Genomic DNA, 27365 nt, shown 5'->3' on the forward strand with positions numbered 1-27365 from the left:
ATTTAATAAAATATAATAATAATATTTCAACCCTGTAAAGTGAACAGCAGTCAACAGCGGTATTAAGAACCATCATCACTGTTATTAACAAATGAGGAGAGACTTTAAGGTTCAAGTACTCTTCTAGTTTTCTGGGAATCCCAAGAACTCATCATTGCTAGTGTCAGAATTTATGAAGCTCAGTTGCTCACAATCACTAATACCACTTTCTTTGCTATCTTCATACTGACCAGACGCCCTGAGATTCAGCGGTAAAGTGGGACATTTAAGCATCCCCAGGGGTTTCACGTAGGCCCACTGCTTCCTCTTCTAACAGCTGTCGCCACCGCTGACAGGTCAGGTAATACACTTCACGGTCTGTGACACAATATTTGCTCCATAAGACGCACAGACATTTTTCCCTCAGTTTCTTGGGGAAAAAAATGCATCTTATGGAGCGAAAAATACGGTAATTATGTATTGTCTTTGCGCTCAGAAAGCAGTAAAGGATTCTAGCAAATGGCCTCCGATTAATTACTATAAGCAATGTACCAAGCAAAGCATAAGTAATAACAGTTAGTGTTTCTGTTACTGGAGATAATAATCTGTAGCATATGTCCAACATGGAACTAACTACATTTTTTTAGTATATAAATAGTGTTATTTTTCTTTTGAGTACACACGTATAGGATAATTGATTCTTTTTACCAGAAAAGTAAAAAATTATTGCTGTGATTATGAACTATTAAATCTTAAATAATTTCAAAAAGTAATAATCTAATTTGTAATAATAACACATTTCTTTCTTCAGGTGCGGTATGGGTCGCTAAAATATAAAGTGAAGAAGAGGCCACAGGTGTATTTTTAGTCATATACACTTCAAGTATTCCAAGACAAATTATGCTAATGAACCAACTTTTTTTCTAACATTATATATTCAGGATTTACATATTAAAATAATTCTTTAAATTGTGGCGGTGATAGGGTTTATTTTAATCAATTTAAGTACTTTTTATTTCTTTAACAATTACTTTCAAATGTTGACTACTAAAGGTAGTTATGCAAAATATATATATCAGAAATAATAGAAAATTGTGTTATCTGTTTCAAAATTCATCAGCAACAAGGAGTGCCTGGGATATAGAGGAAGCACAAACCCACAGTATACTTGAAAAGAGTCTTTTTATGATTCAAGATACATCAGTCTTTGTGTTATTGTATTGTTTACCTCCATTTATGTTATAACTATCACATGAGGATAGTCATTAAATAGGCCTCTAATCCAGCAGTGATAGCACAGGGCATAATGTGAGATAAAGTATGTTTTATATAATCTTTAAATTTTTACTTTTTTAATACGTTAGAGTTTTTCCACCATCAGCTGACAGTTTTCAAAACAAATATTTGAAAACCAGGTGTCCACAAAGCACTTTTATTCCTGACTAGTTTTGCACACTTGAAAATTGTTTACTTATTTTATGACTGTACATTTTAAGTTTTATTTACGCTATATTATTTGTCATATTCTGAACATGTCAAATTTATGCCTTGAATGACATCATCTCTTTTCCTGTGGGTTTCATTTGTTAAATTTTCTTGATTTTAATAGTATAAAAATGTAGCTAATTGTTCGATTCTAGCTCCTTTTAATTATCTTCTTTACAGACAAGAAATTATTTAAATCATTAACCAGTTTTCTATAGTTGGCTGTACATTGTTGTTGAACTCAGCATGTTTATATTAACATTGGTTACATTCTCAAATTTTAAGAGTAGTTTTTGTGAAATAGAGTCAGAGACTAGTATAGCACTTAACGTCTTTTCTAATTCATGAAAACATCTAACAGCCAATTTATTCACAAGCTTGGCACTGGCATTAACTAGAATAATTTGGTTCATTTCTTTTCTGGATAAAATAATTTCCTGAAGGTAGTTCCCAATGCAAAATGAGGATGTTATTAATACCACATATTAGAAGCTATTAGAATAGATATTAGAAAAATATAATTATTTTAATCCAAGATATTTTTGAGTTACTAGACTGTAGACATTTTTAGGTTGCATTGATAGCTATGCATTATGAACTCTTAAGTCAATATATTTCTGGTGATGGTTTTAGTGATCAGTAATGAAATTTGTACAGTTATACTTGTCTAGGTAATTTACTTGATAAATCTACTTGTTTGTCCAAAAGTAAAACCAATGAGAAAGATTTGTAAGATCTTTGACTTTTCTACCTTTTAAGAAATGAAGCCAGCTGACAGTGTATATTCAGGACCTCCTCAGAGTGTTGGCAGAGAACAGAATGTTTACTCAGGAGTACCTTAGTGTAATTCAGACGGTTCTCTTGATACAACTCTTAAAATATTTTCTAGATTATCTCACATTCTTGATATGTAACACCAAGTAAAAATTCATTCAACTTTTTTTCTCCCAAAGTTTATTACTATGAATAGTTTCATCTACTTTACTAATTTTTAGCCTCTTGGTTTCTGGAAAGACTCTTTAATTTGTGTTCAAAACTCCTATGCATTCTGACTATAAACTCTTGGAAGAGTTTTATTTATATTGCATAGTCCTAGACTTATCAATATAAATGCTATGCCACGTTTGTCTTTCCTGCGCAAAGGCAGTATCATCTCAAATTGCCTAACAAGGTCATGCAGGTGATTTTGTGTCAGAAACGTTACCTATGGGGGCTGATTTGCACCATTATATCATTTTCAAGTCTAATTTATTATTATACCTATTCTTTAATCATAGTAAACTCATAATTTTCTAAATTGGAAGATTTATGAATCCCTCTATACTTCTAGAATCAAAATGTTTAATCAAAGACAACACCAATTTTAAAGAGGTAATGCAAGTCCTTCTGTTTAATGTATCTCTTTACCCTTACAGTGCCTCCTCTGATATATTTCTGCTGCTTACATCCTTATATACAGTGATGTCATTTTGCTGTTCTGTCATTTTCTTTCTCTCTTCTTACATTTCTTAAATTTTTGCTTCTTTCCTCCTATATATTTTAGCATGCTCTTTCCTTTGAACTTTGTATAATAAGCTTATACATTTTAGTTTCTTTTAAGGTAGAGCAGGTCATTTTTTGTTTCTCTGCTTTAAGGTCTACTGCTTTTAGGAGAGGTAAATTTATCTCTAGACCACAGTGCCTTGCTTTTCCCACCACCACCACCTGGTGAATGGGCATCAGATGCTGCACAAGCCTATTTGGGGCACTATTTTGGTAGCTGTTAAAATTTATCCAGAAATTATATACATTTTATCATATATGCATTCAACTTGTTCAATTATATTAACTACTTCCAGAGTTTGTCTGGAAGTAAAAATTGATTTATTCTTTAATTTACCGTATTTTTTCTGGTATAAAAAATGAGCCAGAGATAAGCCTGATTGCTAAGTAATTAATTATGTAATCCCACCTAAATCCTGCATAAGATTTCCTCCACATGCTTCACTCTATGTATGTGGGTTTGGCTAGAAAAGGATACTGCCAGCATTACTAATTATAAATACTTGAGTACACAGATTGATGGAACAAAATTGTTAAAAAGTGTTTTCAGGGAACTTACTCCATATGTCACCACCAAAGATTTCTACAGTGTTATAAAGTATGTAAATATTCCAAATTTCTGTAAGACATTTGTTAGACAAATATATTGTCTTTTTTTTTTTTTAATAACACAGTTTATGCTACTGGAATGCTTGAACTTATGTGTTGTTAAAAATAATTCAGTACTATCTTATCTTTAATATCAATAATTTGTATTTTTAATTGGAATGTACTAAATTTTTATTTTGATACTATCAGGAAAATTAAGCATTTGATGTGTATTGGAAAGCAATTTCCTGTTTTCTTCTATGTGGGCTGACTGATTTGCAAGGCTAATAGATAAATTTTGAGAAGATCATTGTTAGTGTGGAATGCAGTGTACATTTCTTAGTAAACATCATTGAAAAGGAAAGTTTTCTGAAAGGAAAATGCAGCTTTTTTCTTAATGTTTTTAAGATATAATTGCCTAAAGTATCCTATAGATTTAATGTGTATTAATTCTTTAAACATTGACCATGGATTAACATTAGTTTCCTAAAAACCGTTTAAATCTATATTCTTTAATAGTTAAGAGAAAGCAGTTTTGCAAACTCTTTGTAAAGGCTATCTTTAGGCCTACTATAGGAGTAACTTTACAAATGTGTTTTTTGAAAACTTTAATATAAAATAAACTTGGTTTATTAGTGACAACTTGTCTTTTTTTCTTGTGTCAGAGTTCTGTGTTGGGTTCCAGGAATTGGTTATTATTATTAATCTGTTTTGATTAAGTAATAGACAACATATGCACACACTTAAGATTACAAATGACAAAGCAAATTATAAAAATCATATACATTCTGGAATGCTCATCCATAGGATTATAAGAAACACTGAATTGTCATAGTTGAATGTTGGAAAGGAAAGATAGGAAAAAACAATTAGTAGAGAAATTCTAGCCATCGATTTGTATTGGTTAGATGTCTCAGACATAAAATATAACATAAAAGTCAGTTTTATTTATCCTGGGAATGTTCTGGGGTTCCATCTTATAAAATCGTACATCTGTTTGCTCCCTTCACATTTAAGCTTTAGAGAAATCCTGTGTTTAAAAGTTTCTTGTGTTACTTCATTATGACATAGAATGTGTGATAAAGTACTTTCAAATGGAGTTATACTTTCATTTTTATTAGGAGGTATATCCTTGTTATGCTCCAAAGAAGTTAGAAATTTAAATAAAAATTCTAAAGAACACATGGATCATGAACTTCAGCATTATTTTTTTCGGTGTTTTATTCTCCCCTTAAATAATTCGCTGTTCTTGAGAAAGAGATTCATGGAGCAAAAATCATGCCAGAAACTGATTTATTATTCCCTAGAAAACATTCTGCCCCTTTACCTACCTATCAATATTCTAGCCTTGAAACACTCTCCATATGGTCTGGTTCTGGTAATGTTTTTTAAATTGCATTTTATAAGACAATACTTTGAAATGAAATTTTAAAGCATATGATTAATAATTGTGTATAAGTCTAGGCTACTAAAAGATTGCTCAACAAAAGCAGGAAAATCACCTTGTTTACCCTTTGCTTGCCTGGCATTCCCGGATTAAGGGCAAGAGGAAGGAGAAAGAAAAAGGAAAGTATGGTATTTTGGAATTATGTGCAAATCAAGTTAGCATCAATTCTTTTTTCACTCAAAAATATTCCTTGAGTGCCTGCTGTGTACAATAGCACTGGTATGTTTCTGCATAATGCCTGTATCCAAGCAGGATAACATAACAGTTTAAGGAAAATAATTCTTGCTTTAATAAAAACAAATTTACTATTACCAAATATTTGGATTATTTTAGCATTATTAATGCTGGGATTTCTTCTTGGTTATTGAATAATTTACTTGGTTTCTCTTAGAGCAGTATTTTTTTACTGTTAACCTTTGGATCCCTTCTTTCCCTTCTTACTTGAAATATAGTAGTAAGTTCTTTTGGCTCTCTCCAAAATATATCCTGAATTTGACCATTAAATTCACGTCTCCTCCAATTTCTCTAGTTTAAGCCATCATCATCTCTCATCTGGAGTACTCAGGGCAGAACTTTTACTTAAGTCAGAATTCCTTGAAACCTTACTACATTTTTTGTAACCTTGCAAATTTTTCAAGGTGACTTTTGACCCTGAGTCCCATAGAACTGTCACAGTTTCTTGTGTTTTCAGCTAGTGTCTTTGAGAAATACAAAAAAGGAAGGTAGTGAAAAGAGAAGGGAGGTGAAAAACACGGGCAAATAGTTTTGTATGATCCTTAGAAAAGACTTTTTCTCTTCCAAGCACTGTTGAATGCTGAAGTCTGGAAAAGTTGAGTGAGAGGAGTTGATGAAGCCAGGTTAGAGTATCTGGTTGAATTATGTGTTTTGACACAATGGTCTCTCAAAGTACGGGGAATGAATCTGCAATATATGTGGAATTTTTTTCCCCTTTTGGAATGTTAGGCCTAATTTAAGTTACTCTAAACTTGAGTGCCAGGTAGGTATCCATATTAGTCAGAATTCTCCAGAAAAATGGAACCAACAGGATGTGTGTGCAAGTGTGTATATTAAGTCCTCACTTAACTCCATCAGTAGGTGCTTGGAAACTGCAACTTGAAGCAAAAGGATGTAAAATGACACAAATTTTACTGTAGGCTAATTGATAGAAACAAGAGTTCAGTTTCTATGGCATATTTCTGGTCACAGAAACATCACCAAATTTTGAATAAAGACACAAAACACTTCTAATATTAAACATGGAAATAAATGTGAGCTATACATTCATTCAACAAAGATTAATAATAAGATAATTCTTTTCCAACCAGCTGATGCCAATTCACAGTCACAGGTGGCTGAAGCCTGGGTTAGCAGCTCAATGAAAGGTGGGAACCAGCCCTGGACAGGATGCCCTTCCGTCACAGGGCACACACATACCCACACTCACTGGGCAAACTTACACATGCCAGTTAACCTCAAGTGCACAGCTTTGGGAGGTGAAAGGAAACCAGAGTCACCAGAGAACCCATGCAGACATTCGGAGAACGTGCCCAGAGGCGGATTTAACGGCGGGTGCACCGGCCGCGCGCCCTGGGCCCCAACTTCTGAAGGGCCCCAACTTCTGAAGGGCCCCACAAATTAGTTTGTGGATATGTACTTGTTTCATTTATGGTTTTAAAAATAGTTTTCTGTGCGTATAAATATTTTTATTTTTCCTGTCTTTTTTTTTTTAAGGGGCCCAATATTTTCTTTTGTGCCCGGGACCTCAACTGCCTTTAATCCGCCTCTGATACGTGCCAACTCCACACAGACAGTGGCCTCACCAAGAATCTAGTTTTTTTCCTTATTGAGATTTCAAAAAAACAACGTTGACGAAAGCATTATTTGAGGTCTTGCAATATAAAGTCCCACTGCTTAACAACATGGATAGGTTCTGAGAAATGTCTCCATAGGCGATTTTATAATTTTGTGAACCTCACAGAGGGCACTTGCACAAACCTAGCTAGTATAGCATACTACACCCCTAGACTATGTGGTATAGCCTATTGCTCCTAGGCTACAAACCAGTACAACATGCTACTGTACAAAACAACATGAGATTAAATCAAACGAGAAAATGATGCAATGGAGGAATGCAGTTAAGCACGAGAGGTATGAGGCCGCTGTTGGCATAACACGGCATACTGTTTCACAGCAAGCTTTTTAAGCAGAATACATGCTAAAATAATAGTATAGTACAGTAAGTACATAAACCAGTAACGGTTATTATCGTCAAGTATTAAGTACTGTATATACTTGTGCTATCCTTTTATATGACTGGCTATGGTGACTGACACAATAGGAATTTTCAGCTTCATTATAATCTAACGGGATACCTTTGTATCGTCGGCGGCGGCGGCAGCCGTCCGTCTCGAGAGACGATGGTGTAGCTTCTTAGGAGTCTATCTGCACCACCGAGAATGGCTGTGCAGTCCGACTCCGGAGTGACACGGTATCTGTCTCCTCGCGTGTTGAATCGACATCTTGCGATGACGCTGGAGTGTCCTCTCCAGTGGAGCTGAAGCTACAGAGCCTGGGCAGGGTGATATGGAGGGTCTGCTGTTGCCCATGCAGCAGACCCCCCCCTCTCTTCGCAGCTGAAGGATCCAAGGGAAAGACGGAGTCAATACAGCTTGGCTTCAGGTGCGCCGCAGGAGTTGCCGGTGTTGACTACAACGTCAAACCGCCTTAGGGACTCCGGCTCCGGATTTTCTGTCGGGGTTTACTCCCTTAGCCTTTCCCCTGAAGAGGTGTGCCGCAAGGCAGCGGAGGTTTTTTGGAGTCAGAGTTTTCCTTCTCTGATGTGCCCTGACTGGAAGATCGAACCAGCGACACTTAGCTCGCAGGCCGACGCTCAATCCACTGAGCCAAACCAGCCAGTAGATGTGGATACCTTTGTATATGTGTCCAATATTAACCAAAACGTCCTTATTTAGCACATGACTATAATATATGCATAGAGAGAGAGGTGGAGGGTGGAGATTGATCAATAGATTGATTTTAAGGAATTGGCTCACGTAATTGTGGAGGCTGGCAAGTCCCAAATTTGCAGGGCCGGACAGCTGACTGGCATCCAAGGGAAGAACTGATGTTGCAGCTCCAGCAGGCAGGTATTCTGCAGGCAGAATTCCCTCTTACCGACTTAACTGAGGCCCACCCACGTTATGAAGGGTAATGTTCTTTACTAAAAGCCTACTTATTTAAATGTTAATCTCATCTAAAAAATACCTTTACAGTAACATCTAGACTAATGTTTGACCAAATATCTGAGTGCCATGGCCTACCTAGTTCACACATAAAACCATTGCGGTCTCCTTAAAATTCAGTTTCGAAGAAAACCATTTACCCTGAAATATAAAGTTGTTTGGCTAATTTGGTATGTCAAAATCACAAATCTTGAATCTTATTGGTTTTCCTTACATAGAAAGGGAATATTGCAGCACATGGTTTATTTGGAAGAGGAAGAATTGTATAAGGCTCGTAATGCCCTTTCTATTCTGTTGTGTATCAGCTGGTTCTCACACTTAAGAAAGAGGTATCATGCCTATTTTATAGATAGAGAAACCAAGACTCAAAGTGATTAGCCTGGGACGCAGCCACAATTTTGGATTTAGACTGTGTTGTTAATTCCATTAAACTTGGTTATCTTGATCACAGAATACTAAAACAGCTAATACAGAAATTATTCTTACCAAACATGTATTATACAAAAATTTCAAGATTATCAGAAGATTAAACAGTGAAGTTTTAAGTCATTTAAAGTTAATAATAGATTTGGTTCCAAGAGTAGCTTCAGTAAGGAAAGGATGCTTTTAAAGTAAATAGGAAAAATAAAGAAATCTATTATCAATTATTGGTTAAGACCAACAGGAAGAGATGTGAAGAGAGGATGTAGCTTAAACAGGAGGAGTGTCCTCTCAGAAGTGCTTTCCTTCCTTCCTCGCCTTCCCACCAACATTTGCTCCATGGCTTCATCCCTTCAACCACACCTTGTAAACCCATTTATGTGCTCTGTTGAGGAGAAATTTCGTGTGTTGTTCTGTACTGGGTTTTAACTAATAAAACACACAAAAGGGGCCAAATGCTTTTTTACACAGGAGATGAACTTTATTCGGTCTTTAAATTGAAAGCAAGTACAGTTAGGATTTATAGCAGGCGACAGTTTCCACATGTTCTGGGGAAGTGGAACTGTAGTATTTATAGTTTATAACATGTGTAAAATTAAAGCTTGCAGGGGGACTCCCAGGGAGGTAAATTAGACAAAGAAGGGAAGACTTGGGGAAACCCTATTTTGCTATATTCTGAGAAGATGCCCATAAAAAAGAATAATTTTTAAAATATGTAACATTAAACAAGGTACCGAAAAGGTTGTGGTCTTTACCTTGCAGTAACAAATTCTAAAACTGAAGAGACTTTGAAGGCTAGGGTGGGGGGTGGGGGTGCAGATTACTCTGTAACCTTAATAGAAAAAAGGGTTTCAAAAAAGCAGGGGGGGGGGGGGATGGTCATGAAGAGGATGTACCTCCCAAAGTGCAAAGTAAAATTACATGAGATCTGGTTGATATTTGATCCAAAAGTCTCAAAGCACATTAGATTGCAGCAAGTAATTGCTTCCTCATTTAGATTAGACAATGAGTTCTCTCTGCAAGCTGCTCTCCTCTAAATAGATTGTATAGAGTAATTGAAACAAGTTATACTGGGAAGTGAAGTGACCCATTCCTCCAAGTGTGAGAGCCGAGCTATGGTAACCTCTTAAGCCTGGCCTTCATCCTGTTCCTATTTAGGGAATCCGCAGGGCAGCCAGCATGAAGTGCAGTCTGCACTTCGCCAGCTTTATTGTTTAGACTTGAAGGGAAGGTCATATGCCCTCTTTGACAGAGAGGTTTATGGGCTCTAATTAGCAGCACCCTCCACCAGACAGACTGTTGGCCATTTTCCAAGAACAGGGTTTGGTAGCGGCCACGGATGAAGGAGAAAACAAGGTTATTTACCCTGTGACTGTAATTCTTGGCACAAGTTCTCTCTTTACACTAAGACACGTTTTCCTTTTGTTCCAACTTGCCTTTGGAATTCTGAGTAGGGCGTTGAAGGAAGTGCAACTATATATTTGGTAGTATAAGCAATCCATATGTTAGCCGCACTTTTTTTTTTAACTGTTCTAGGGCTTCACAATTCAACATCATTTTTTAAAGGCAACATATTTAGAGCGTTGCTTGCGAAAATGCAAATGCTTGAGCACAAGCCCACACACAACCTCAGAAAAGAAAGTTTAATTTGCAACATATATAAAATAACGACAGTTTGTACGTTAGGACACTTAGAAATCCTAGCGGTAAAATGTGATTGGATTTCGCTAGCACTGGAGTGTTAAAAGGATAGTGGGAATGTATTTGGCTTGTCCTGTTCTGTCAGTTCCGTAAGATGGTGGGTTAAGCTGATAGAAATGCTTTATGGTTGATTTAAACCAGATGCTCAGACTATTTTTGTCCTGTTTGCCCGCAAAGCAGCACTGAAAAAGGCAATACTGCCCCCCTCGGCTGTCCGCCAACTGCAGGCGCTGGAGCCTCATCTCCACTTCGGCTGTAAAAACCTTTCAAATCCCCATTATTATTCCAGGCACATTCCAAGGGGGTGAGTCACAGGGTTCACTTGGCTTTATTCCCGTCCCGAACTGCCTGTACTGGGTGGAATACGACCTCCAACTTCAAAAAAGGAATGCATAACCGGTCAAAGAGCGCTTTAGGGCAAGCCCCAAATACAACCCTACTGTAACTTCTCCCCCAGCACCTGGGGTTGGCTGGCTGCACACAGGGGGTTCCACGGCCAGAACTAGGGTCTCATGGTCAGCCTATAGGGGCTTTTCTGTGGGGAGTCCCGTAGAGCGGCTCTGTCTTCCCTGCTGGTTTGAGACGCTCCAAGGGCTTCTAGGCGGCGGGGCAGGAGCTACGATGGAAACTTTTCGTTTTGGCAGTGCGTCCGGGAGTGCAGGAAGGCCAAGGCGGGGTGCCTGGGGGCCGAGGTTCCGCTGGCTTTTAAGTCAGCTCTTAGGAAAACCTCCCAGCCCCTCCCACGCGCCCGCTTGTACTCGCTGGCCCCCGGGCTATGGGCGGGGGAGCGCGCACATCTGGCTGCCCGGGAGCCACATCTGGAAGACTAACCCCCGCACCCAGATGTTTAACGGGCCGGGGGAGTCCAAGAACCTGAAGGGCAAGCCTTACCGCGGCTGTGGCTCCTGCCTGCAGCGCAGACAGCAGGGGTTTAGACTACTTCGAGGTTCAAGGTGGACCAGCCGGGGCGGGGTTTGAGAGTAAGGGGAGCAGGGCCCTGGTCGGGATGGGGGGCCCTGTTGGAGTGCTGGAGCCACGTTGGGGGACAGGAGGATGGGGGTTGGGATGGCAGAGAAAGGCTAAAGACCGGATGGGGTAGGGGTTGAGGAGAGGCGGGTGGGTGCAGGGGTTGCTAGGTCCTCGGTCAGTGCCTCGCCCCGCCCCGCCCAAGTCCGACCCACTACGCGGGATTTTACAGCCCAAGTCCTCAAGAGGTGGCAATGAGGGAGTGACAGGCGGTCACGTTTCCTGGTGGGGGGAGGGGCGCGCTGATCGTGCCTGGGTTATAGGGCGGGACTCCCCCTTCCTTCTCGCCCTCTGCTCTAGCGCTGAGAAGCAACTCGCCCCGCGTTCCCTGCACCTTCTTGGGACGGCGAGGGTCGTCTTCCCCAACGAGGCCTTGCTTGTCTTTCCCTCTTTCCTCACTCCATCCGTCACCGGGAGCGGGAGGAGCAGCATAAGTTACCCTCCGGACTTTCTCCAAAACTTGAGCTCGTCGGAGAAGCCTGCGTAGTGCCGGCGGGCGCGCCCCTTGGACGTTTTTTGCGTGCAGAAATTTGACGTCTCGTTAAGTATCAGTGCTTGCCAAGGAGTGAGAGCTGTTTTCGAAGAGCCCGTGTCCATTGAATGACCCTATCAGAACAAATCATTTACATTTGATTTGTTTAACCAAGACGAGGGCAGACTGTGTTATTACTTAAAACTTGTCCTTCATCCAAGTTGTCCTTAGATTTTCATAAGGGTGTCAACACCGGGTCATCATGCAAATGTTTTGTGACAATTTGCAGAACCAGAGGGGGAAATATCTTTAAACAAAACAAAAACAAAAATCGCAACCTATAGGAAAGTGTTAAAAGATGATTACCTCTTTTCAGCTGACAGCCCCAGTCATCATGTAATCACCAAAATAAAATAAAAAACTCTATTTACAACTTTCTCCAACTTAGGGGCAAAGTACATGGATGGGCTCTGACCCCATTTTTATCACCATTTGAAACTGAACAATCTTCAGTGTTTCCTCTCCCAAAGCCTGCTGGGTTTCATTGAGTACAAAAGAACACAGGGTACCCCAAACACTACTCGGAGTACAGTGTTTAAATAATAGCTCTCCTATCCCTTATGCCTATGACCTGTGGCAAATTACTCTAGCTCTTGGTGCCTGGCGCCTCAGTTTCACCATTTTAAAATGTAACTGTATCTATGTCCTGGAGTGGTGTAAAAGATTAAGGACTAACGGGATAGCGCAAATCAAGTGCTTAACACAAAGCCTGGTGCATAGCAAAGACTCAATCATTGTTATTACTGTTTATGACAGTAGGCTCTATTTGTCAATAAAATAAAAGTTGTGGACATGGGCAGCTGGAAAAGACCACCTCCAGAGTTCACCCCTTTAAGAGTATGAATTTTTACATCTGTTGAACAAGTAAAACCTGCAACCCTGGTCACATCTCCAATTCTACATAATTTGGTAGAGTTTTCAGTCTAATTAGAGGAAATTGGATGAAATGATAATGATGTCAGGCTTTCCTCATAATGTAACTTTAAAAAATAAAATAAAATGAATTTGACTTCTAGGTTTCCCATTATAACCACTTCCCAGAGACGATAACTCTTCTTTGAGAAAATTTCATTAGGGTGATGATAATCTATCAACAGATGTGTCCAAAAAAGCATTTCTTTATTTACATCCTCTTTTTCTGCACATCTGATTCTCCCTTTGCTAAATATAGAAGAATCTGACTAGGGCAGCCTCTGTATCAAATGAAAATGGGGGAATTTAGAAATATTTTAGAATGCACATAAAATGTAATTTTGAAAAAGTCAAGGCTATTGTTTACACAGGACAGCTGCTGGAACTTTATTGTGAGTCTTATATTCTCCAGTCTCAGTTGCCTCCACTTCAAAGTGAAGGGGTTAGACTGACTTTTCTTTCCTTCACAGACACTCTTTGGTTTCTAAAGGTAGCTCCGTCCAGGTGATATTTATCTATACCTGGGCTTGCAGGAGTAAGAAAGGAACTTTGAGAAGCTTTGGGCCTGAGAATGATCATCACTGGGTGATGAGACTAATGCAGGAACTCAGACCAGTACCAAAGAACAGTTGAATCCAAAAACAACCCAAGAGCTAGTGGCGTGGACCTCTCCCCTCAAACAGAAAAATCTGTGCGTAACTTACGATTCTGCAATCATCCCTTCTCATATGCAGATGCAACCAACCAACCACAGATTGAAAATAGTATTTTTGATCCTGGATTGGGAATGTGAAAATAGTGTTTCCATCAGGGATTGGTTGAATCCACAGAGGTAAACCACATCAATCTAAAGGACCCACTGTATTTATTGAAGAAAATTCATGTATACATGGACCCGTGCTATTCAAACTTGTGTTGTTCAATAATCAATTGTATAAAGCAAGATAAAGTACTTATAACCAAGTAACTGCTAACATATTTCTATGCATACAGTGGATATATTCATGTCATATACATTGGTATATGTACTTTAAACATATGAGGGACATTTGTATTTATAGTATATCCACAGTATAGATTCTGTATACACACAGATCCCTCCTTTGCTGAGCGTTTCCACTACCTGCACAAAAGGGAGAATTTTCTTCCTCTGGGCATGACTGATCAGACTTTTCAGCAGAAGAGCTTAGACTGGAAGATGTCCAGGATTCTGACTGGATAAGAGAAGTGTGCCCTCTTGTGGGTTTCCTGTCATGTTAACTAGGAAGTCTCCCAAAAGAGAAGGAGGATGGGGTCCTTAGGGTCAGGGCCCTAATGTCATTTTATCTTAAAATGTCTCCCATGCAACTTCCCCTTATCATCTTACTTGAGAAATATTTTCCAAGTAATAACACGGCCCTCGCTTTCCCCTCACCCTAGATTCCTCTCCTTCATGCTCTACTTCCAATCTATCAGCCACTCCTGTCAGCTTTAATTTATAGCTGTGGATATGAATATAGATATAGATATGTCCCAAACCCACCCTTTTTCTCCTACTTTTTGCACTAGCAACTAGTCCAAACATCATCGTTTCTTGGCAAACCCATTGCAATAGCCTTCTAATTATTCTTCCTGCTTTAACTTCTTATCCCTGCATTTCATTCTCTGCACAGCAGCCAAAGTAGTCCTTATAAAATATAAATGAAATGTGCTCACTCTCCTTTTCAAAATTCTCTAGTGGTCTCCCATCAACACTTGGAATAAAAACCACTCCCTTAACCATGGCTCATATGATTTGACTCCTGTCTAATCCTTTCACCTCATCCTCTGTCACACTCTTCTTTGCTCACTCCTCTTTGGTCACACCAGCCTTTTCACTGTCTTCAAAAAATATTAAGCAAACTCTCATTTGGAGTCTTTGCATTCACTGTTTGCCCTGCCTTCAATCCACAGATCTTTTTATGGCTTTCTCTTAATTCATTCTACTCTCCGCCCAAATGTCACCTCAGAAAGGATCTCTGGCCATCTCATATAATATAGGTGCAACATCATCAAAGCTATTCTCCAACAAATAGCTCTGGTTTATTATCATATCTTACATCAAGTCTTTTAAAATTTTATTTGATTATTGTCTCACCTCTAGAATATAGCTAGAATGTAGGCTCTGTGAGGGTAGGGACTTGGTCAATCTTGTTCAACAAAGCATCTTCAGTCTAAAACAGTGCTTGTGCTCTGACTGGTGTGGCTCAGTTGATTGGGCATTGTCCCAAAAAGCAAAAGGTCGCCAGTTCAATTCCTGGTCAGGGCACAGGCTTAGGTTATGGCTGGTTCCCAGTTGGGGTGCATGTGAGAGGCAACCAATCAATGTTTCTTTCTCACATCAATGTTTCTCTCTCTTACACCCTTTCTCTCTCTCCATTCCCCTCTCTCTAAAAATAAATAAAATCTGAAAACAGTGCTTGTCTTATAAAAGGCACATAATAAATAATTGCTGAATGGATGGATAAAAAGAGTCTCCACTCTGAAAAGCAATAAAGAAACGAGGTATTCTCTAGTGCAAACTCAAGTAAATTTCATGCTTCCCCCAATCTCATGAGCTTATTCCTGATTGGTTCCTGCTCCAAGATGTATCTTGGCGATTAGAAAGAAGGTTAATCTTACATGCATATAAGTATGTGAATCAAACTACATTCACTCAGTGAGGGTGGGGGTGACTGGTGAAAGAGAGAAATGGGGAGAGAGAGGGAAAACAATGTAAGTAGCATGATAAATCTGTTTACCACTTTACTCAGGAAGTTGTAGGTACTGAAGTAAACATGAGACATAAATCTGCTCCCTTTGATCATTCTCAGTTTGTCTGTGCTCTTCATATTGTGATCAATGTGTCATGCTGGGTGTTGAGAGATACTGATTGTCTGAACAGCATGGCCTTCAAATGTAAGGCAGTTGGGAAATAAGTTTGAGTACTCATTACACCACAACAGGTTGTGACCTTGGGCAAGTTACTTACCCCTTGGCTACCTCAGTTTCTTCTTCTGGGAAGGGGCCAATCATAGTGCCTCCTTAATAGGATATTATAAGGATTATATAATTAATATTCATAAAGTACTCAGAACAGCCCTTACAGGGTAGCTCAGTTGGTTGGAGTGTCGTTGCAGGTTCAGTCCCAGGTCAGGGCACATATAAGAAGTAATTGGGGAGTGCATGAATGGGTGGAGGAGCACATTAATGTTTCTCTTCTCTCTCTCTCACCCCCATTTCCTCTCTCTCTAAAATCAATTTTAAAAAATTAAAGTTCTTAAGAATAGTATTCGGAACATAGTAAGCTATGTGTGAGTACTTTTTAAGAAAACATTTTCAATATTAGACTATCCTTGGTTTTCCCCTTTCTCAGTGACTTTATAACCTAAGATACTGCTCCATTGTGATTGGCATTGGAGCTCTCATTATGATTTTAGGTCAGTAATTTTAGCTTTAGCACGAAGCACAATAATTATTTTGCAGCTATTTCTACTCTAGCATCTACACTTTGCCATAATTCCACTTAGGCCAAAGTATCTGTAACTTTGCAAAAAAGAGAAATTGTACAGTTAAACCTCAAAAGATGTTCCTTACTTTTTAGTGTTGTAAGTTTTTCTTGGTCAGTTTTTCTATAACATAATGTTGTTATTTGGTAGTGGAGTGTCAGTCAGCTCTACAGAAAAATAAATATCAGTGTCTTCCTAAACCTGTGTGCCAAGTCATCCCTGAACCAGAAGAATTGCGCCGGGTCATCTCTGGAAGGCTCTTTAGCTCTCTCTTTCTTTTTAATACTTTTCATGAAAATGAAAATAGCTCAGAAATGAGTTTCAGGCCTTGATCACTCATTCATACACATCTGCATTAGAGTCTCTTGAGAAAGAACTGGGACCCTCCCTGCTAATATTTGGTATAATCTCCTTGAACTTATTCTACATATGATGCATTAATAAACATGCCCCCTCTATGGACCATCATTCATACATTCACTCATTCAGTAAACATTGACTGACGGCTTAATATGTGCTAGGAATTGTACTAGTGCTGGCAACCAAACTGGCACCAATAGTATCAATACTACCATCTAAATATCCTTTTAGTTTTTGTTTTCCTCTCCACTCACTCCCCATGTCACTATGTTGTACAGGTGGGCTAAGCCCAGCTGCTGTAGAAAGCAGAGTACGAGGCACTCTACTTAGGGGGTGCCAGCCCAGGATGGTGAGAGTGGTCAGGGGAAGGGAAGATGTGACTCAGTGAGATGCACTGTGTTACCACACTGGTACTGTGGTACATTGACTCAAAAAATCACTCGGTGGGCATGGGACTTCTCTGAAAGGGTTCCAAGGAGGAACTACATCTCAGAGTAGTCCACGGCAGAGAGTGCTGAGGAGAAATGCACCTGCTGACATCTCTCCTGGCTCCATTTGCTATTGGTGATGGTTTATCTCACGGAGAGCTAAATGCCCCAAAACTTCTCAGTTGTAGCATATGGTCACTGGGTGGCTCTCAGGAAGGCAGATCCCAGGTCCGAAGTGTGGCACTTCATACAACTCCAAAAGTAAAGCAGCAACTTTGGCACTGATGAATCTCTGACCTTGAGAGAGACAAGGAAGAGGCAGTCAGGGGATCTCAGAAGGTAAACAAGGTGTGGATCTCGATATAAACAGAAACTTGATAATTTTTCCTTCAGATTCTCAAAACCACCCAAGTGAACTTTGTACCAATCACTCTCTTCTAATCTATTCTTCAGGCTGAAACTCCAGCGATCTTCCAAGCTCAAATCTTTCACTAGCTCTCATTAAATTCTCTAATAAGATTCCATCCTTATCCCATGACGTGTCAGATTCTACTGTCTCCCCTTGCCTGCTTTTCAGTCTTCTGTTAAAGAGAATTTTTTGCCAATACAATCACATGCTCATTTCTCTCAAGCTCCTTGTTAGCATTTATTGGTTATTTTTTCTGACTAAAAAATGAATACACATAAAAAATTGGAAAATACAAAAATATAGAAAAGGCATAAAAATCAATTACCTTGAGGAGAAAACTCTTGTTAACATTTTGGAGTACATTCTAGCCATATTTTTTTCTATGTGCACATATGCATTTTTAAAAATCTCAGAGACATACATTAAATAAAAATTGTACTTCAAGAATTACTTCATTGAAGTGTATATTTAACCAAAAGTACTTGTCAAGACCACCCAAATGCTTCAATTTGATAACATGCACTTTACTACAGTTTTCCATTGTTTTGATTTATTTCCTTAACTGTTACTTAAACATGCATTGAAAATGTATATTTACATTTCAGAAATATAGCACATTAAAAAAGCCCTCTGCAAACATAACCCCTTCTCAATATATTTTCCTTCTATTAAATAAAATAGCTTAATAATAAGTTAACTTAATAGTTAATCTAAAATTCATAAATGCAACTATTAGCTTTTGTTTTAGTATATTGGGAGAGATCATTTAAGATAATTATAATAAGTTGCTTTCCACATGCTGACCTAAAACTAGATACAAAATATGCCCTATAAATAAGGGCTTGACAAAAAATTATTTTATGATTCTATAAGTACAAATATATTTTTACTCTTTTTACTAACAATAAATTGACATACTAACATCACAAACTGCTACTCTCTCCCAGTTTGTGAAGTATGGACTTTCTCTAGTAGGTGCTAAAATTGCTCTGTGTTAAAAAAAATAATAGCATGGTCAAGACTTTGAAAACAAGATCAGAGAAAGTGATCTTTAAAAATCATTGTTTTACTAAGATTGCGTCAGCATTTTTACACAAAAATAAAGCTACTAACTAGTGAATGCTTGCATATTCACATGTTTTTGAAATTTAAGAAACAGTGAAATCAGGTTAAATCCATATGAGTATTATAAAAACCCTTGCACCATGGTTCTTTCAGAGAGGAAGAATCTATACCATCTTAGCTTCTCTAAAAATTATTTTGAACCACCACTTCAGTTAAATAAAACTTTTAGGGTACAAATAACGTCACACAAAATGAAGTTAGAAAGGCATTATTGTAGTTCTGGATATTAGGGCATTTAACTATTTAGTCTTTTTTTAATGACAGGAAGTTCTTATTCCCTGAGAAAATATTAACACAATTATAAATGAAAGACATCTCTTGTCTAGTAATTTATTAAAGAACCACTTATAGTTCATTAAATAAGCACACAAATTGTTTTTCTTAATACAATTAGAAAAAAAAACCCTACATGTTGGCCATGTTTCATTTTATACATTATATTATTCTCTTAGGCCTTCAATTAAAGGATATAAATTATAGAAACCAAAGTGTAAGTTCTCAACAAATATTCTTATATTTAAATAATTCAAATTGGACATAAGTATTTTTAAAATCTAAGTTTTCAGAAGTTTACTTTTTAATATAATCTGATTTACATTAACAGCTTAATTTAAAATATATTTTTTAGTCATAAAAGCAGATTTTCATCTTTTCCCATGTTCTTATAAAAAACAAGGTTCTGTAGTACAAATTGACTAAGTTTGCATTCAGGGAGAGTCTGAAATTCCATCAACTTTCAGCACAGTGTAAAGTAAAACCATAGTTATACATAAACAATTCAAAATTAGAGCGTACAATGGAAATGTCAACAAGTCATAACTTCTATATCTACAATGATAGGTTCTACTAAACTTCCCCTGAGATACAACAGATGACAAAATTTGATAGCGTTTCCAGAAAACTAACACTATCAGAGCTATAAAGAAGGAATACATTGTCTGCTAGAACATAGCAAGGCCAGAACATTAACACTGTTGAAAGTGAATAGGATTTGAAGTAACATCTCTGAAACGTAGAACATAAGCAGACCACAAACCAAAACGTAGGGCTCTTTATACTTATTTATAAATCTATGTTTTTAATAACTACTTTTAAAAAGAAAACATTTCTTCCTACACCACAATAGACTGATTTTTTTCTACCTCCCTGACTACTGTGCAGTTTTCAAACCCTCATCCAGACTGGCATTATCTCACCAAGATTTCTCCCTGAAGTCTGTCAGAATTTCAGCAGACTTTTGTACTTTGATGGTCTTGCAGTGAGGAGAGTTCCTTCTCCCTCTTCTCACCCCATGCAAGTGGAAGGGCTGGGGGTGGGGTCTGCCAGCACACCTCTGTCCTCAGTGTTTTGCCCTCCGTTGGCTGGAGCTGAGGGAGGGCATGCTTAAAATTGCCTGTTTTCCACCAGCTACACACAGAGCTTGGGAAACCTGGCTCATGTCTGCCAGTCCTAAACCATTAGTTCTAAGCTACACAATGCTAATGTAGTTTCTCCTATCTTGCAACTTTCCTCTGCTTATTTCCAGAGGGAGCAGCCCCTAGCCCCAAGATTCTCAGTCTCACCTGACCCTACATGGATGTAGGGTCACCTCCACAGGCAGACTTCACCCCAGGATGGGTAAAGTGTGAACACCAGCATCCAGCCTCCTGCCCTGATCTCTTCCTTTCATCTCTTCTTTCCCCTCCTTAAATGGAAACTTTTCCTAAACTTTCTCTTTTTTTGGCTGGAGGGCGCTGCTCTTACACCATATTCTATTGTGTGAGGTGACATTTGCCTTTTTTCTTCCCTGGGACCATAATGGTAGACTGACTACAGAGAAATCTAATTTATGGAAGGAATAAAAAAATACATCGATTCTATGTTGTCTAGATAATCTCTGTTATTCTATGGTAAATGATATCCAACATTGCTGATAACTATCTCATCTGTGATGTCACTATCTTCATGCTACAACGTGCTGGTTGAATTCCCAGAAAACAGATCCTAAGATGGAAACTTGCATGCAAGAAGATTCTGAGGGCGAGTGCTCTTAGGAAGAGTATCTGCGAGGGAGTGAAGGAAACAAGACCGGACAGAGAGAGGTTGAACTGAGAGGCATTGTAACAGAAGGCTCCGCCAATCTCATGAAGAGCTTTGGAGTAAGATAGCCATTCATATTCTTCCCAAATTGAGGCTAGAGGGCCTGTCTTTAACATACTGAACTGACAGTCAATGAATATGAGCTGCTTCCTGGGAAGGGGACAAGACCTTGGATAAGGCAGCTGCTTCCAGCTACAAGCAATTCTCTAGAGCAGCGATTTTCAACCAGTGTGCTGCAAGAATTTTTAAAACATGCAATACCTGACTATTTATTCAGGGGCACTGACCTCTTTTCCCTTCGAGTATCAAATAAGAAAATGACAACAGACAACACAATAGCTGTGTAGTGTGAATAAATCTAAATGATACCTTTTTTGTTTTGTTTTGTCAGATAGGCAAAATATATTTTTTTCTGGCGTGCTGCAGAATTTTAACGATTAGTTTATGTGTGCCATGAGATAAAAAAGTTTGAAAATCACTGCTTTAGAGGGACTAAGATGAGAACTGTTACTCAGCAAACCCCAGCAGCTGGGGAGTGGGTGCTATAGTTCTGAAGGGAGGGGTGGGGGATGTGGGTGGCATCACAGAGTCCATTGTGTTTTTCCAAAACTGTACTTGCTTCTTATCTGTTATCCATGTTTTTATGGAACCTGGGATGCAGGAAGAGTAATTAGATTAAGTTCCTAGAGAAAATAAGTGACTTAGATATTTTATTTCATTTGGCCTACAAAATAATTCTATCACGTATTTCTTGTCAACCTCCTTTATGGACAAGGCTACTGAGATTGGGAAAGTTTAAAAGGTTCCCCCAATTATTTAAAATTAGCAAATTGTAGAGCAAGGATCACATGATCTAACTCCAAGTCTGTGCTTCTCAGGTCTCACACACTGACCTGATCTGGTCAAAATCTCTCAGAGTAAAGGAATTTCAATACTGGAAGCGACCTCAGAAAACAGTCCTCCTACTCGCTCATTTCTCAGAGAGATAAAGTAAGTTGGTAAATTGTTCAAGGAAATGAGACTGGTTAATAACCTCTCTGGGTCTCAATTTTTTTTATCTGTTAAATGAAATGAGCTGTCCCCATACAGTGGTTTTAAGATTCAAATGCAATAATGGATGCAAAATAAACTTGAAACTAACTTCAGTGGTACAGGATTGTAAATATTTATCCATTTAGACACTACTTTGTGGGTAAGAAGGGACTCCCAACTGTTAACAACAGCCCATTCAGGCCAGTATTGCAGAATGTAACATTTTTAGTTTTGGAGGTGCTTGTACAGAAAATGAGTTTATGATTTAACAAATTCTGTTAGTTCAGTTCCTGTTAAAGGTGGACAATTTTCCAGAAAAACAAAAGCAAAGACAAAAAAAATAAACTAAAATTCTTACTCTCTGGCAGGTTTTGATTAGAAGTTACATCCTGGGAGGTACTTGCTGTGAATAATTCTGACCAATACTCAGAATTCAAAATTGCATAACTTCCTATTCTCAGATAAATAAAAGCACAGCCTGGTGTGCTTTGTTGTAAAGGAAACACCAGAGTTCCTTCCTCTGAACTTTGGAATTACTTGTGAAACTAAAAAAAATAAAAAAGAGAGAGAGAGGGACCCAACATAATTTTGTGCTTTCTTCTGTCATGCGGGCTAGGTTCCTAAAACACTACAGTTTAACCATTTAGGTTGTGTGGCTTCTTTATACACTAATAATCACAACTTCTGCTGTATCAATTCATTAGCATGGAGTTCGGAATTGAAGAGAGTCTAGGAGTTGATTATTTGGCTTTCTTTTCTGGAAAACTCACAGTAATTTATTTTCAATGTTTTTAACATCACTAAATGGAAAGTACAAGTCATAAGTTTGTTCATAACAACGATGCTCTCTTTTTAAAGGACAAAATGGATGTTATCTATTGCTACATAGAAGTCAGCCCAGAACTTAAAATAATAATCATGTATTATCTTTCACAGTTTCTCCGGGTTAGGAATTCTAGAGCAGTTTGGCCAGGTGGTTCTGGCCTGGGGTTTCTGAAAAGGTTGTAGTCAGATGTCAGTAGAAGCCCTGTAAAGGCTTGACTGGGACTTGAGTACCCTCTCCCAAGGGGGCTCACTCACATAGCTGGCAAGGTGGCGAGAGTTGTTGGTGGGAGACCTCGGTTCTTTTTCACATGAGCTCTCCAAAGCCACGTGGTGTTCCCCGAATATGTCAACCCGCTTCTCCCAGAGTGAGCAATCCAAGAGAACAAAGTGAAGCTGCAATCTCACTATGTCCTAGTCTTAGAAATCACCCATCTTCCTCTATTAATAATTCCAATCATCCTTCATCCCTGATTCAAACACATAAATAAAGGGAGGTGAGAATCATTGAGGATCACCTTGGAGGAGTAGTCAGCTAATGCGTGAATTCCAGTCATTAATTATCATGAATCAAACGTGCAGCGAGAGAAGTCTGACAGTTCTCTTCAGTGGAAGAGAAATGCTATGACAGCTAAGAGAGATTCAATGTGGAAAATCCAAACCCTCCAAGGACGTTTACACAGCACTCAAGGCTGCAATCAGACATGGCTGAGTGCTCCATCTGGTTGCCTCCTCCACCGCCTAAAACCATTATCAACCCTCAGAATCCCAAGCCAAGTGTTGAAGTTGTTGTGTTCTTCATTTAAATAATACTTATTTTTAAAATATGTTTTTTAAATTGATTTTGAAAGAGAGAGAGAGAAAGGAAGAGAAAGAAACATTGATTTGTTTTTTCACACACCCGACCGGGGATCTAATTGCAACCTTGGTGTATTGGGACGAAACTCTAACCAACTGAGCCATCCAGCCTGGGCAGGCAGACACAGCCCTGGCCAGGTGAATAAGTTGCTTGGAGCATCATCCTGTACACCCTAAGACTGCGGATTCAATTCCTGGTCAGGGCACATACCTAGGTTGCATGTGGGTTTGTCCCTGGTCAGGGTGGGTACAGGCCGCAACTTGTGATCTCTCTCTTTCTCTCTCTCCCTCTCTCTCTCTCAAAAATAAATAAACATGAAAGAAAGGAAGGAAGGAAGAAAGGAAGGAAGAAAAGTAGGCACAGCCAGCAATGGGAAAGATCATCTGTGTCGTCTGCACTTCAAGCACTCACATGTGAGAAACTCTTCCTTCCTACCTGATATCTCAACTCTGCCAGAGCCATCATGCCATGACAACACCTTATTTAAAGGACTTAAGTGGGTGCTGAGAAGTACAAACATCCAACTCTCCACCAGCAAATTCCAACTCTAATTTCCAGTTGGATGGGTAATAGGTATTTTCAATACAGCATGCCTAAAATATAACTCTTAATATACACCCCTGTGATAGTCAAAGCCTGTTCTTCTCAATCTTAATAAATGTTACCCACCAACACCAACTAGTCAGCAGCTCAGGCAAATGACTTAAATAATGTCTTGATTCCTCGTATTCTTCAACCCTTAAATTTAATTCATTAGTACATTTTATTAATTCTCCTCCAAAATCTGTCCCAAATTCTTCCACTCTTTTCCATCTCTACCACCGTTATCACCACCACTTCTACCACAGCCCTAAACTAAGCCACCACCCCCCTATTGAATGAAGCAAGAGTCTTCTAACTGGGGTTATCGTTTTTTACTCTTAGAGTTCTCTCCTTTCCATTTTCCATTCCACAAGTAGTGTGGCGTCCCAGGAAACCAGCAGATAGCACCATGTCACTGAGTACCTGAGCTATGAGTATCAGAGAGAGACCGCCCCCTTTCCCATTTTAACCAGACACCTAAAGGAAGTATCACCAATATCTACAGCATCTTTTTTCTTGTCCTTTCATTTAGACCTGAACATGGGCATGCACACTCATTCTGTTTAGAAAGGATCACTGTAATGCAAATCTGTGAGCTTAGAAAATTGAAGCAGATTTACTTAATAGTTGCACATTACAATATTCATCACAACTTTTTGTTGCCCTACAGCTAATAGTATGTGATGAGAATACATGTATGAATATATTTTGCAGGCCATGAGCCTTTTCAACAAGACAATCTTGAGTGAGCCCCAAGGTGCTGGAGGGAGGCACCTCAAGGTGCAGGTGGAGGGGGGTAAAGGGGAAAAATTGGGACAACTATAATAGCACGATCAATAAAATACACTTAAATTTTTTTTAAAAAAGGAAGCATTGGCAGTATAAGGGTTGAGGATGGGGATGAGAATCAGTACATAGCACTTTAAGTAAAGAAGAAGGGTAAGTTCTGAGTGTGTATGACAAATAAAGAAACCCTATGAAAATGATGATAGATGTAGATCTTTAGTCAAATACGAATGGTGTGTTCCTCTTAAAACAGATGTAGTTTATGCTTATTGTTTTGGGAAGTACAGTGCCAGAGGTTATCTTGACCGAGACAAAAGTCATATGAATCATGAAAAGCTCACTGAGTGTGTTCACCTTACAGAGAAAATGACATATATAGTAACCAAGAGAGGAAACTAAAATCTTCTGGTGAAATATGAACTTCTTGGGCCTTTCTTATTTCACTTTTTTGGAGTTCAAAAAAGATACTGATGGTTGAAATACTTTTGCAGGGATTATGTACACTATTAGAAATTATATTTTTCTTATAACTGAAAATATGAGAAATATTCTCTTCTTTTCTTTTTCTTTTTTTTTTTTTGTGACCTCAGAATAAAGTCTAAAACCCTGGCCTTGCCTGTATTTCCACCTTCAGAGCCTCTGTTTTATGCTTCATTCATCCTGTACTTTTTTCAGCATTATGAAATCACATACTCTCAACTCTAGGCTCTTTCTAATTCTGTTTCTTCTGCCTGGAACTGTACATCTCCTCTCCTCAAATCTAGACTGGTTGATACTTTTGCTATGCCCTGCTGTAGCATCTATGTGCTTCCACATTAACTTAATTTCCTATTTTCTTTTTTTTTATCCTTTGCTGGATGGCATAAACTCTGTTAGGGCAGGGACCACCTCCTGCTTGCTTAACATTCTGTCTCTAGGACCCAGCATAGGGCATGCAACATGGTAAGCATTAAAGAATTATGTTTTAAATGTTTAGATAGGAAGATGAAGAAAAAACTATTGAACCGGACAGTCTTTACTCTTAAAGATTTTGCAATTCTACCAGAGATGGTAAAGACACACTCAACTACATTGCAAGACTATATGGAACAAACTAATGCCACAGAAATGAAGAAAAGTATTGTGAAAGTAGAAAGGAAGGAAAAACTGTATTCAAATGAGGGGCATTAGAAAAGGCATCAGGCAGAAAATGGTGCCTGAAGTGGGTCTTGAAGGAAGGGAAGGGCAAGGTTTCAGTGTGTGGAGATGAGAGTGGGAAGGTCTGGAGCATGTCAGGAATGCTAAATAATTTGTTTGTATTGGACTGAAGGGTACACATAGAGCAGATATAAAAAATGAAGTCAGAGAAGGAGGGCTGAGGCCACAGTTTGGAGGCCCTTGTAGTCTAAGATGAGGAATCTATCTTTAATTTGGTTACCAAAGGAACACCCCTGATGGTGTTTGAACATACCATGCATTGGTTTATTCTTTAAAAATTAATTAATGTATTTTTAGGGAGGGGGAAGGAACAAGAAGAGAGGGAGAGAAAATCCATGTGGGAGAGAAACATGGATCATCTGTCCCTCTTGTGCTCCCCAACCGGGGACCAAACTTGAAACCCAGGCATGTGCCCTGACCAGGAATTGAACCAGCGACACTTCACCCTGCAGGATGATGCCCAACCCACTGAGCCACAAGAAATATTCTTTATAAATGAAAAGGTCTGATGTTAGGACCACCTCTTTTGACTATATTCATAATGAAACTTTCCTCAAGTGGAATACATTTAAACTAAATTCACACTAAATGACTCTTGGGATTGCTCTTACATTTTCCCCTCCAAAAATTGAATTTCCCACCTTGAGTATTTAAGAAAAGTCATTGAAGTTATTCGCAAAGATTAATCCAAATAAGAGTATAATTCAGGGTTGCCAAAAATACTTTTGTTTCCTGCTCATTCTCTATCTATATTTATTCACTGCCCTAGCTAAAAATGTGTTGTGTAGTTTATTTTTTAAATAGCCTGTAATTGTTCGTGTATATTCTGCTATAACAAAATGAAGACATGATTATTTACCATAAAACCAGTGATGATGCCAATCCCCAAAGCTAAGTCAACGTCAGACAGTGATTTTCAGTCCTGGTTTCAAAACACTGTGAATATTATCTAGAACTACTTCCAGCTATATTATAGAATAAGATTTCCCAAATATTTTGGTTTCACTTTAATTTGGAGCTCTTTAAAACATTTTTTGAAGAAGGAAGAGAGTCTTTAATTCAAATAAATAGTAACATTATTTGAACCTGTCAATATATTTGGGCATCACAAAGTCATGCAGTGAAGGGGAAGAATCTCCATTTACTGCTCTTCGGCCTTACTTGATGCAATCAGGAAGTTTAAAAGAAGGCCCAAAGAATTAAAAGGCTAGGCTCCTTTCAGTCCTAGTTCTGTTGCTTTCCCACTGGGTGGCCCATATATATGATAAGGCACTAAACACCTGTGAGTTTTATTTTGTCTTTTCAA

At 38.5% G+C, this 27365-nt stretch overlaps 1 protein-coding gene across 2 annotated transcripts in view; it reads left to right on the forward strand.

The window, feature by feature from the left end:
* REEP3 (receptor accessory protein 3) overlaps window positions 1-4236 on the forward strand; it is an 84728-nt gene extending 80492 nt beyond the window's left edge. For both annotated transcript variants that reach the window (XM_090278084.1, XM_090278083.1), the window contains exon 8: window positions 791-4236. In XM_090278084.1, coding sequence (XP_090134210.1) covers window positions 791-847 — 57 coding nt within the window. In that variant the 3' untranslated portion in view covers window positions 848-4236. The remainder of the gene's footprint in view (window positions 1-790) is intronic.
* Window positions 4237-27365: the final 23129 nt, after the last annotated feature.

This window comes from Furipterus horrens, unplaced genomic scaffold (assembly GCF_987537825.1).
Source record: "Furipterus horrens unplaced genomic scaffold, mFurHor1.1.pri manual_scaffold_5, whole genome shotgun sequence".
In the NCBI taxonomy this organism is placed as follows: domain Eukaryota; kingdom Metazoa; phylum Chordata; class Mammalia; order Chiroptera; family Furipteridae; genus Furipterus; species Furipterus horrens.